General features: G+C 47.9%; 1 protein-coding gene across 2 annotated transcripts in view; it reads left to right on the top strand.

Annotated features, from left to right (window-relative positions):
- NT5C2 (5'-nucleotidase, cytosolic II) overlaps nucleotides 1-12,440 on the top strand; it is a 59,806-nt gene extending 47,366 nt beyond the window's left edge. For both annotated transcript variants that reach the window (XM_050976231.1, XM_009087215.4), the window contains exons 5-18: nucleotides 105-200; nucleotides 1,490-1,581; nucleotides 1,773-1,830; nucleotides 3,076-3,169; nucleotides 4,164-4,217; nucleotides 5,333-5,416; nucleotides 6,157-6,198; nucleotides 7,361-7,468; nucleotides 7,788-7,854; nucleotides 8,417-8,587; nucleotides 9,442-9,493; nucleotides 9,731-9,791; nucleotides 10,318-10,494; nucleotides 10,717-12,440. In XM_050976231.1, the coding sequence (XP_050832188.1) occupies nucleotides 105-200; nucleotides 1,490-1,581; nucleotides 1,773-1,830; nucleotides 3,076-3,169; nucleotides 4,164-4,217; nucleotides 5,333-5,416; nucleotides 6,157-6,198; nucleotides 7,361-7,468; nucleotides 7,788-7,854; nucleotides 8,417-8,587; nucleotides 9,442-9,493; nucleotides 9,731-9,791; nucleotides 10,318-10,494; nucleotides 10,717-10,968 (1,408 nt within the window). In that variant the 3' untranslated portion in view covers nucleotides 10,969-12,440. The remainder of the gene's footprint in view (nucleotides 1-104; nucleotides 201-1,489; nucleotides 1,582-1,772; nucleotides 1,831-3,075; nucleotides 3,170-4,163; nucleotides 4,218-5,332; nucleotides 5,417-6,156; nucleotides 6,199-7,360; nucleotides 7,469-7,787; nucleotides 7,855-8,416; nucleotides 8,588-9,441; nucleotides 9,494-9,730; nucleotides 9,792-10,317; nucleotides 10,495-10,716) is intronic.

The raw sequence follows: 12,440 nt of genomic DNA, 5'->3' as shown, positions 1-12,440 counted from the left end.
CATGCCAAGTGAGCAAAGCTGTTCTAGAGCTGTTGTAGGTGCTGTTATAATGGTCACCCCTTAATGCACTTGCCTTTTCATATCCTAAATTGCTTTCTTAACAGAGGCTTGGTGTTTGACACCCACTATGGAAACCTGCTGAAAGTTGATGCCTATGGGAACCTCCTAGTATGTGCACATGGCTTTAATTTCCTCAGAGGGTGAGTGCAGACTCTTGGCTGTTCTTTTTGACTTAATAGACTCTATTGTGTCAATGATCTTCAGGGCACCCATTGTATATGGAATTGCAGGGACTCTGCTAATAGCAGAGGTTGTGTTGGTGTTCCTGCAGCTCCAGGATCAGCTGTGGGTGAACTGAGGGTCTCAGGTACAGCAACAGCCCAGATGTTTACAAGGGAAAGGGCTGTGCCACTGCAGGCACATCTGTAGTGAGCTGGGAATAGAGGAACATGTGCTGTGGAAGTTGTTGGGATCATCCAGGGGTTGGTCACCTGTCCTGGCACAGTTTAACGTCAGCAGTCTGTCAGTCAAGACAAAGCCATTGAGGACCTGTGGCCCGTGAGACTGTCAGCTCCACAGCCATTGCTAAGAAAGTTTGAGGGCCTGAGCTGGTTCAGGTAGGAACAATCTTGCCCTACCCCTTGTGTTTCTGACCTTTGAGGGTGTCAGCACTGAGCACTGCACGCCGTTTCCTGCAGCCTTCCCTGGCTGCCTGTGTCTCTTGTCCCAGAGTAGGTGCTTTAGGAAGCAGAGAGGACTGCAGTGCCGTGTTCCTGATGTGTCCCAGCAAATCCTCACTCCCACATTCCTGCTGCAAGGGCATATGAATGGAAGGCAAGGCAAGCTCAGGGACCCCAGGGTGACAAACCTTGTCATTGCAGGCCTCTTAAGTCTTTGCATGAGGACTCCAGAAAAGGCCTTATGTGTGCATTCAAGTTCCTCTTTGAGCCTAAAGTGATCTTCAGTAGCTTCAGAAATTAGGGAGACCAGAATAATGATATGAGTTCAGTCATTGCCACCCTGCTGATGAATTGCAGAGGGCCCCACACAAGCCTCCTGCAGCAGAGCCCTGCCCACCCCTGGCTGAGAGCTGCTGGGAGAGTGGAGAGCAACACATGGAAAGTGGGGGAGAGTTTAAGATAAGCAAACAAAGAAAGTGGAGATGATTTAAAGCATCCTCCCAGCCAGCAGCATGGGGCTTAAGGTCAAGCTGTGGACTCTGGACCTCTCTGTGTCCCTGGGTGGGCTCAGTTTGCTGACTCAGTGATGAGGGCTTGGTCCTGGCTCTGCTGGAGTCAGCACAGCCCAGGGAACACCCCTGGATGCACTTTTGCTCTTCTGCCAACAGTGCATGTGGGGAGGCTGGGTGTTGATTAAAGCACAGCAGACTTTGGTTAGTGAACCCTGCTACAATTCCATTTTGCAGGTCAGCAATTTTCTCTTCTTTATGTTTTGTGGTTTCACTCTTCTCCACTTTATTTATTCTCAGGCCTGAAACACGGGAGCAATATCCAAATAAATTTATCCAGAGGGATGACACAGATAGGTTTTACATTTTGAACACGTTATTCAATCTACCAGGTGAGTCTAATGTGAGCCCATACACGCCTCTTCCTGTGCCTGTTCAGCTAATAAAGCGTTGCTGATGTCGTACTCTGCTTTTCTGTTTGGTTTTTTTTTGCATGAATTTTCTTCCTTTGGGCACAAGGGCTAAAGTTAGCTGGCTGTATGATGTTATCCTTGTCTTCTAATCTCACTCTGTTTCCTTGCAGAGACCTACCTGTTGGCTTGCCTGGTGGATTTCTTTACTAACTGTGACCGGTACACAAGGTTTGTATTCCCTCCACTCTGAAATGATGATGGAACAGGAGGATTGATATTATTTTGATATTATTTTATACAAGAGCAATACAGCACAGATGGAGCTGCTCTTAATATCAAAACCTAAGAGGTTTTGGTGGGCCTCCTATAATTTTGTGGTTCTTAGTTGATCTGTGTTTACAGCAGAGGCTGGTTATGAAGGTTTCCTTCAAGGGTACAGCAGAACCAACATACATACTGACATTGGTATTTGGGGCAGCATCTAGGACTGCACACTTTTTACAGGATGATTACAGGCACCATTCAGTTCATTTTGAACCCGTGTCCATTGGAGCCGTATCTGAGCTGGTAACTGAAAGGCTGAATTTCCTCAGGCAGTTACCACAAATGCTTCATGTGGTAATAAAGGACATTGCACACTTAGAGGTGCAGTGCTCAGTGTGGTATAAAAGGCTGTTTGTGCAGCAGCAGTATTTCCCTTGTTGTCAAAAAGATATAAGCATAAAAACAAGCTGTGGTTTGAACTGGCAGATGTGAATGCTCCTGTGCTGCTCATCACCTCGTGTGATGGGTCATCTTTGCATGTATGTGAGTGGAAGGCAAAGATTTAATGTGATTTCACCTGGGAGCAGAGGAACTGTTTATGCTGGCAATCCATCAGGTGAAGTACCTTTTCTCAGGAGAGGCATGATGATTGCTGTCATAATAAATACAGCTCTGTGTAATTCTTCTTGATTTCTTCTGATGCAAGCTGTCATGCTGTCTCAAAGATACCTCCAGAGTATCTTGTAATTTCTAATGTTAATTTTAAGTGTTCAACGTAGAAGCAGTTCCTCCTCTCAGTAACATTGCATTTAGTTGATTTCCATGACTCTCCATTCTTCAGTGCTGGAAAGAGGGAGAAGGAGCACCACTGTTTATTTCCTCAGTACCATTCATCTCCTGTTAAATGCTGCAAATGGCATTTTTGCAGTTTTCTGCAGTCTTTTCACCTTCTTGTAATGTGGGTGAGAAGTAGGAGTTACAGGCACAGAAGGCTGTGGTACTGCTGTGGAGGCACAGACATTCCTGGTCCTGTTAAACAGTGGTTGTAGCCTTCTTTCAAGCCTGAGTTGCAGTAAAGCAGTAGATAAGAAACCATGATGGTAAGATGAAAACGCAAGCTCCAAACAGCATTTTGAGCTGTCTCGCTCCTTGGTGTGTTTCTTACCTGCTGTGACTGACCCCTAAAATCTCTCTTCTGTCTCCTCACAGCTGTGAAACAGGATTTAAGGATGGAGACCTCTTCATGTCCTTTAGGAGCATGTTCCAGGATGTCAGAGATGCTGTTGACTGGGTTCATTACAAGGTGACTGCAAGAACTCCGTGGGGTGTGTGTGGTTGTAACTGGGTTGGAGGGGCTGGTTTGGAACTCCTGAGCTCAGATGTTCTCTGCCTGCTTTGCCGCCTAGTGAGCAAATAATAGATTGCAATTGTATGGGAGTAAGTCAAGATCTCAGCTGCCCTCTTAGTGGGAACATATCTGGCTTGGATTCCTATTCTTTTTTATTGTGCCCAAATTTAATTTTTGTACTGTAATTCATGGGTTTTAGAGTGTGATGCCATGAGGGTGTTTGCACTTTAAGTCCACAACTTGTACATTGTCCTAATTATTAAAGCAAATTCTACTGTAAATTGTTTACATTGGCACTATCCTATGTTGTCTAAAAAATACTGGCATTAAAGAGAGAAATAGATCAGCTGTTCTCTAATTAGAGAAAAGCATTTCATCTTCTGCACACACTTGTGCACAAATTTAGAATATAATTTTGTGAGCATTAGCATATGGCTAAAGTCCTGATTTTCTTGTTCTTCCTCATTCAAGCAATCTGTTGGGTGGGATGGAGAACCATCACAGGAGAACTCTGCTCACAGTTGTACTTGTGGTGGTCCTTTTACCCATGCAGAAGTCAGGAATCTATTTTTCTTTCCTTATGCAGTGTTGTGTGATACATGTTGGAGTTGGCCTTTGACTAAAGCATTATGGTCAGTGTTGGAGACAGGTCGTTAACTGTCTTGTTTGGTATGGCAAATCTATTTTTTGTTTGTTTCTATTGTATTCCCTTCTGAAAGGGTTAAAATGCTGTTGAAGTGGATTATTTACCATGGTGAGGGAATCGATGGATCACAGAGTTTGTGATGGTCCCTGCTACTCAAAGCCTCTCATCTCTAGAGTCACTGGTTCAGATTCGCCCTGGTTTGTACTTTCACAGCATTTTAAAGTGTGAAAGTTGGCATTACTTTGTTGTCTCTTACATCATAAGTTTCCATGACCTCACTGGGTTCTGTTGTTTCTATTTCAGGGCTCGCTTAAGGAAAAGACCCTTGAAAATCTGGAGAAGTACGTGGTGAAAGATGTAAGTGTGAAGTTCCTTTACTTGTGCTATTGTGACATTCAGTACTGACTAAGCAGGCAAGAAATAAACATGCTGATTTGCTTTACTAAATCACAAAACGATAAGGCTGTGATTTCTATTGTAATAACCGAAGACAAAGTGGAAAGTTCAGATGCAGCCTTTATTCTGAGCCAGTGATCCACACGATTTTGTATTGATGTGCACAGTTTAGTACATAAAATGTAAAAGCCAGAGGAAATGTTATCAAGGCGAACACACTGGCAGAGCTCATGTTGTTTCTTTCAGTGGTGAAAGCAACTGTGTTCCCTGCCCATGTTTTTCTGCCCAAGCAAACCTCTCTTTAAAAAGCAACAGTTGAGCATCTTTTTAGCCACATGACAAGAAAGTTACACTTAGCCATGAGGGACAGATCCTGAAAGACTCACCAGTGTCTAGTCTCTTGAGAACCCCAAAATGTGTGTTCAGCACAACTAATTGAGCAAGCTCCAGTGGTTCCCTTACTCCTGCCATCTCTGCAGTGTGCAAGGCCTCTCAGGACCACTTACAGAGTAAGTATTTTTTAGTTTAGATGAGCTCTGTGGTAGATTATCACTTTAAAGCAGTTAACCTTGTTTCTAGTTACACGCCTACTGAATTCTTAGGTAAGTGTTCAGTGAGGTAATCAGCTATTTTGGCAATGGACTGAGATTTCAGATTCAATAAAAATAGCCCCAGGAATAAATTCTCCCTAATTTGAGGTTGGAATTATAATGCGTTCCAACTTGTGGCTCGTGAGCTCAGATTTCACCTGCCTCTGGGCCCATTTCGGGAACGGACTTGGAGCTGGAGCAGATCGGTGGGAGCAGCACAGGGTGCCTGGCACTGTGGTTGGCAAAGGCACTGCAGCCCTGCTGAGCCCTTCCCCCTCGCCTTCCTCCCCTGGGCTGTGCTCTGGAGGGGTTACCTGGATGGACCAGCAGCTTTCCTGGCTCTGGCCAGTGCACAACACGTGAGTTTGCTTGCTCGATGGTTTGATTTGCCTTTTATTTGTCTGGTGGGATCATGGTTGAGTGTTTTTCCCATGATGCATGTATGTAACTTTGGTGTGTGACTTGGATGTTCCCCTTGGCTTCCAGGGGAAGCTGCCACTGCTGCTCAGCCGCATGAATGAAGTGGGGAAGGTGTTTCTGGTCACAAACAGCGACTATAAATACACAGATGTAAGTGCTGCTTGAATCGCTGGGTTGGTATTTCATGGAATAAGCATAAGCCAGCCAGTCACTTGGATGGGTTTTGATGGGACATCTTCTGGTGGAGAATTGTGTGTTACATGTAGAGCGGGTTAGTGGAGGATGCAGATGAAGCCTTGAGTCACCTTTTGTCATCCTGGTTCTGGCACTGAGCTAGTACAGGCCTGGTTTAAGTCCCTCTGCGCTTCACTCAGTTCCTCAGCAATTAAAAGGCTGTAAGGGAAAGTGATACTCAGTTTTGGATTTTAGCATCCTTTAAAATGCAGACTTTCCCTTTCAAGTGAGGTAGATAGTCTGAGTACAGACAGGTCACCAAAACAAGGTCCTGGAGAGGTCTGAGATCCAGAGAGGGCTGTCTGCTAAGCTGAGAAATAAACACGGTTACTTCCAACTCCAGGATGTCAGGATGTTGTAACACTGCCAATCTAGAGATTTATATGCCATTTTAAAGCATTGCAAGATATGCCTGAAGCAGTGTGCAGTTTTCTGAGGCAACTGTGTTATTTGATTATAAAAACTACTGTGGTTTGATTCCTACCATTGTCCTGTTCCATTCATTTTGTCTCCAAATCTTATGCTGACTTCTGTGTAAATTCTAAAAATATAAAGTTCTGTAATCTGAAAAGATAAAATCAGAAAGCATGCTTTTATAAACTACACAAATGCATATCTAAAAGCACACATTTGAATGCTTTCTTTCTCTCTTTTAGAAAATTATGACTTACTTGTTTGACTTTCCACATGGACCAAAGGTATGTGATTCTAGACTGCAGTTGCACTAGACACTGATGTGCCTAATTATCTGTGTAGCTGGAAAGCATTTTAATCCTGCCTCATTGGCTGCATGGGATTAGTTGCTTAAATCTGGTAAAATACGCTTGCTGTTTTGTGTCCTGTTTGAATGGGATCAAAGCAAATACAATAAAACAAAGAGAAAAGGGGCATCATCCGGTCTCAAATGATAATCTGTGTTAATGATAACATTATGTCAGTGATAAAACATTTCAACTGTGGCATTTTGTAGACAGATTTCTTAGATATCATGCACAATGATTTAGATGTTGTTTAAAAAAGCCACGATGGGAAGGAAATAGCTTTATAAAACAGCAGAAACATTTATGGCTGATTTTGCCTTAATTATCATAACTCCAGAAGTTTTAGTCATGCGTTTATTTTGGTTTTTTTTTTTTTTCCTGAGGGCAAGACTCAGCCCTGCAACTTTTGGAGAAAGGTTTATGATACAAATTTATACTGCTCTTTCAGTCTCCCAGTGAGAGGCTATCTCATGTTCAAAAGATGTGTTCTCACACTGCTTTAAAAGCAGAAGGCAGTCAAGAGGGAAATTTTGAGAGCACAGATAGTCACCACAACTGATAGCTAAAGAAGCCCCTTGGCTTCTTGATCTCACAAAGTGCAGAAACATGGAGCAGAAAGGGCTCGGTATCCTTTGGGCAGGGATGTTATTCAAAGCCATGCTCTGTGGAATGGAGCCCAGGCATTTTCCCACTCTTGGCAAAAGCACCAGCATGGCCTTGTAAGCTGAAGCTGTGGAGTTGCATGTGTCTGGATCTGTGCAGGATGTCACCTTCAGGAACACTGACAGGGTGTCATTTACAGCATCTTTTTACATGGCAGCTGTGCTCTGACAGGGATGTTCAGGGCTGTTCTCCTGTCTCACACCATGGCCTCAGTCTGCACTGCTAGGACTGGGATGGGATGGGCTTGTGGCAGAAGGGGAATGCTTTAGGAGATGGTGCTGGCAACTCAGCATTGTCCCACAGGAGGTATGAGCTAAGGGATTTTGATGGATCAACAATGTCACAAGGTTATGGCCATGGACACTGACACTCCAGTTAAACTCTGTGTGCTTTTTTGTGTTGTTCCTGATTCTGGGGTTTGTTTTTGCCTTTGTAGCCTGGGAGTGCCCATCGGCCATGGCAGTCCTACTTTGACCTGATCCTGGTGGATGCACGAAAACCTCTCTTCTTTGGGGAAGGCACTGTATTGCGGCAGGTGGACACAGTGAGTGGCCAGTGCAGGTCCCTCCATGGCTGCAGGGCTCCTGCACCTCCTCTATGGCATCTCTCAGTGACAGTGGGCAATGCAGTGTTTGGACAGGACCTACCCTAGAGCTTGTGGGCTGGAGTCTCCTCTAAGTGATTCCTGAGCAATCCCATCACCTCAAGGCTTCCCTAACATACTGCAGGTGACGGTAGGAGAGGCACCTCTGGGCTGCTTGGGAGTGAGACAGACAGACAAAGAGTGACATATCAGTGGTACCTATATAGAAAAGATCCAGACCATCAGCTGTTCAGCACTAACACAGCACCTCCTTCCACAGGTGACCGGGAAGCTGAAGATTGGTACTTACACCGGCCCGCTGCAGCACGGCATTGTGTACTCAGGAGGTGAGGCAGGGGCCCTTCTTGTTGTGTGGAGTGGCTCTGATGTGGCCTTCAGCCACTCTGGCTGTGAGAGGACTTGTGCCAGGCAAGGCTGTGCTTCCCAAAGCGCATTGTTTGTGCCCTCTGCACGCTGCACCAGAAGCTCTCCATGCTTAGAGCTGCGCAAGTGAAGGGAAGAGATGGACCCATTCCTCCTCAAATGTCCTTTTCTTCCTTGCCAGGAAGGGTCTGGGAAATGCCTGCAGGGCTTGTGGTGGAGGGGTGGCTGCAGCTGGCCCAGTGCAGTGTCCCCAGCTGTACTTCAAGGTGCTGCCACCAGCGTGAACATGCTTGAAAGGTTCTGCCAAGCCAGGGAAGGGCAGTGGGTGGATACAGAGCTGTCCGTGATGCCCAGAGCCCCATTACTCTCACATGGTGGGGGAGGCAGCATGGCCTCTGTTGTAGGGGTGTGCATAGGCAAAGCTGCTCCTGGGTGATTTCCCAGGCAGGTGAGCAGTGTCCAGGGCAGCCAGGGTCAAGCAGCTGTTTTGGCTCACTGTTCTGAGCCATGCCATTCTTCTCTCAGGCTCTTCGGACACAGTCTGTGACCTGCTGGGGGCCAAAGGGAAGGATATCTTATACATTGGAGACCATATCTTTGGAGACATCCTCAAATCCAAGAAGCGCCAGGGCTGGCGGACCTTCCTGGTGATCCCTGAGCTGGCGCAGGAGCTGCACGTCTGGACAGACAAAAGCGGTCAGGAGCCGGGCAAGGCCCTGGCCAGGCTTTGCTCTTGCTTGTCTGATGCTGCACCCCTGAGATCGCCAGGGCTTAGGGGTGCAGGGGAGAGATCACCCTGGCTTGCCACTTCTCCTTTTGGCCCTTTTCGTTGGGTCTGGATGCTGGTGGCAGGAGCTGGGGTGCCTCTCTGTGGGCAGACCTTGGGGTCCCAGGCTTTTCCTGTGCTCTTTCTCAGGCTATTGTGTGTAATCAGCCAAATGCTGCCTTGGCCATGGGAGAAGCTGCAGCTGGGTGGCGTTGAGTTGTTCCTCATAAATAACCCCAGAATCTCCTCTCCCTCTTCACATATGGAGCTGTGGCTTCTATGTTAAAAAATACCTGACAAGACCTGGGTTTTTCTCCCTGTAATGCCTGAGCCCTGACTGCTCTCCCATCTGCAGGGAGTCCCTATTCACCAGCTGCTTCCTCCTCAATCTTCCCACTCCCTCTGCTGCTCTGCTGCCAAAGTGCTGTGTGTTTCCCATCCTCCAGCGCTCCTGCTTTTCTCCCAGGTTTGCCCTTTGGTGTGTAAATAGGGCTGGGGGTTACGCAAATTGCCCCATGGCTGGTTGGAAGGCTTTGGAGAGAGCTGCAAAGGTTCAGCCTTGAATACAAAAGGGCCAACCAGAAATCAAGCCCAAAGTTCTGCCCATGGCACAGACTGACCCCTCTCTCTGCCCAGAGGCCATGAAATATTTCCAGTGTCCCTGCTCCAGTGTCCCTCTGCCACTATGCAAAGGGAGTGGGCAGGGGACTGGATTCACTTTCAGCACTTTCCATTTCAACAGTTTAAACTTACCCTTTTCTCCTTTCTTTTCTGGATTTTCCAGCCCTTTTTGAAGAGCTGCAGAGTCTGGACATTTTCTTGGCCGAGCTGTACAAGTGAGTGTTCAAACAGTGACAACTTTCCTGCTGCCTCTCCCAGCTAACAAGCGGCAATGACAAAACCTCGGGGTTGGGTTATCGGCACTGCTGCCAGAGCCTTGACTCGGGCCTGGTCTCTGCCCATGAGACCAACCTTCCCCTCCAGACCAGCCTCCCTCCCCTGAGCCCCATCCCACAGCATCTGGTTCTGAAAGACTTTTCACACCATGTATTTACCTTCTCGCCTGTAACTAGGCATCTGGACAGTAGCAGCAATGAACGCCCCGACATCAGCTCCATCCAGAGACGCATTAAGGTACCAATCATCAAAATCCCTTTTCATCCTTCTGGATCCCAAAGGGCTTAACAACCCAACCCCACTGCTCAGTCCTAAAATGCTTTGCTCTGCCTTTGGGTGGGCACAGCAGGTTTGGCAAAGCCACTTTGTCTCAGCTCACTGGTGTCACTGGCTCTCCTGAAAGGCAGCCTGGTCTGGAATAGGGTCCCTTTCCTCATGCCCACAAGCAGCACTGGCTGAGGGTGCTCACTGCTGCAGCACGTGGCAGTGGCACACACAGGCTCAGAGGGGCTGTAGCCTCTCGTTCAGCCAGCCCTGGGGTGCCAGCCTAGGGCAGTGCTGGCTCTGAGCCTGCTGCCACCTTCCTTTCTGTTACCTGGGGCTCAGCTCTGTCCCGATGCCACGGGATACAAGCACCGAAAGCCTTGCTGGAGATCCTTGCAGGTCTCATGTAGCCCCCAGCCCTCAGGGCGCTCTGCCTCAGTGTTGTGGCTCTGAGGTACTGCTTGCCTGGCCCAGGATCTCACCTGTCCTTTCCTCACAGAAAGTGACCCATGACATGGATATGTGCTATGGGATGATGGGGAGCCTGTTCCGCAGCGGCTCTCGGCAGACGCTGTTTGCCAGCCAGGTGATGCGCTACGCCGACCTCTATGCAGCCTCCTTCATCAACCTCCTCTACTACCCCTTCAGCTACCTCTTCAGAGCCGCCCACGTTCTGGTGAGTTCCAATCCTAGGGAGGTGGGCAGGGGTCCCAAAGGTGCCCACACTTGTGTCCATTATCACTTCCACAGGACACAGCAGCACCTTGGAGTGTTTGGTAGCATTGGACACACTGTAGACCAAATGGTTGCATTCTGGGGTTTGCTCTCCACGTGTCTCAGGGAGGCAGCCTGGGGCTGGGACAGCCCTTGTCACCTCCTCTCTCTGTTCCATGTGCAGATGCCACACGAGTCCACTGTAGAGCACACACACGTCGACATCAATGAGAAGGAGTCGCCGATGGCCACGCGCAATCGCACCTCGGTGGATTTCAAAGATTCCGACTACAAGCGGCACCAACTGACCCGTTCCATCAGCGAGATCAAACCGCCCAACCTCTTCCCCCAGGCACCTCAGGAAATCACACATTGCCACGATGAAGATGATGATGAGGAAGAGGAAGAGGAAGAAGAGGAGGAGGAAGAGGAATAAGAAGGAAGAAACCAAGTATTTCTGAAGATAAACCATGACTCTAGCAGTGATCAGGAATGGATTCTGTTGTTGGGGCCCTTGGGGTGATGGGTTGGGGGTGTGATTCTTGCAAAGGCACATTTTGAAAGTATTTGGAAACTTCTAACAAATTAACACTAATTAGGAGGAGACCCTTGTTTTCAGTTTTGCAGACGGTTCAAAAAGCTGATGGATTCTAATGGGGTGGTGCATTCAGATTGGACTGCCCGCCTGTGCTGTCACGCTACTCCCATTACATTTTGGGATGCTGCATGTTTCTCCCTTTCCCATGATGTGTTTAATTTGGTTTTCATTTGAACGATGTCCTGTGAACGGTTTTTGGCATTTGTTACATTCTCTGTGGAGACAGAAGGGATGTGCTGGGCCCTGCAGGAGACAAAATGATCCAAATCCTGCTGCCCATTAGGTTGTTGCCCTTAACCCTCTGCTCCTGGGTTACATAATCCCCCTCCCCATGTTAGCCAGGGTGTTGCTGTGCCTTCCAGCACTCAGTTTACCTTCTGTTGGTGTACGTTTCTCTGTGTAAGTGGTTTGACTCCTCCAGCCATCATGGATGACAGTGAGATTCCTGCTTTTGCACATCTGCTGCCATATGCATTTCACCTTGTAGCCACTTGTTACCCCTTCCCAGTGTCTCCAGGCTCTCTCACCATTGGCATGCAGTGCATAATTTCCAGGGCATTTCTCAAACAGCTGAGCTGCACACTCTGTTCTCAACTCCTCCAGTTTCAGCAGTAAATATTAACCCAGGAGCTTGAAGCTGCTGCTTTAGCATTACATTAGTCACTCTGTGTTCCTCCTGACCTTTCTGTCTTCTCAACTTTAAGTGAAGCATCCCAAAATCAACCCCAGCCACCATCTGGAGTGAAAGGGCCTGTTGTGCCAGGGGGCTGCAGGCCACATGGGCCTGCCCTAAACTAGGAGACAGCACATGCCACAGGGCCAGCCCCAGGGTGGGAGGCTCCGGGCCGTCCAGCAGCTGCCCTGGTCTTTGGTCTGGTGCGGAGCACGCGGAGCCTCATGGCCGGCTGTGCTGGGCAAGGCTGCGTCCCTGGCCAAGGAGGGCGACGGCTGCCGTGTGGGACAGGGGGTGTCCCAGGGATGGGCATGTAGTCCTTGTGCCTGAAAGCCAGCCCAGGGAAGGCACAGAGCTGGCACAGAGCTGGGCAGCAGTGCCCTGTGGTTTTCCTGAGTCATAGGTGCAGCCTCCCTTACTCCAGCCTCTGCCGTTCGCTGCAAAGGGATTACAACGAGGGCCCTCTTGTAATGAATTTGACTGTTGTTTCAGTACCATAAACTCATTTAATTTTTTTCATTTTAAAGTACCTTAGTAGAAAATAAAAAAAGAAAAACCACAACACCAACATCTGAGCAGGAAAACGCTGCTCTAGTGGCAGTTGTTCAAGTTAATAAATGATGATGTTTCTAAGAAA

The sequence above is a fragment of the Serinus canaria genome, chromosome 6 (assembly GCF_022539315.1).
Source record: "Serinus canaria isolate serCan28SL12 chromosome 6, serCan2020, whole genome shotgun sequence".
Classification (NCBI taxonomy): domain Eukaryota; kingdom Metazoa; phylum Chordata; class Aves; order Passeriformes; family Fringillidae; genus Serinus; species Serinus canaria.
This window is presented reverse-complemented; position numbering and strand designations above follow the sequence as displayed.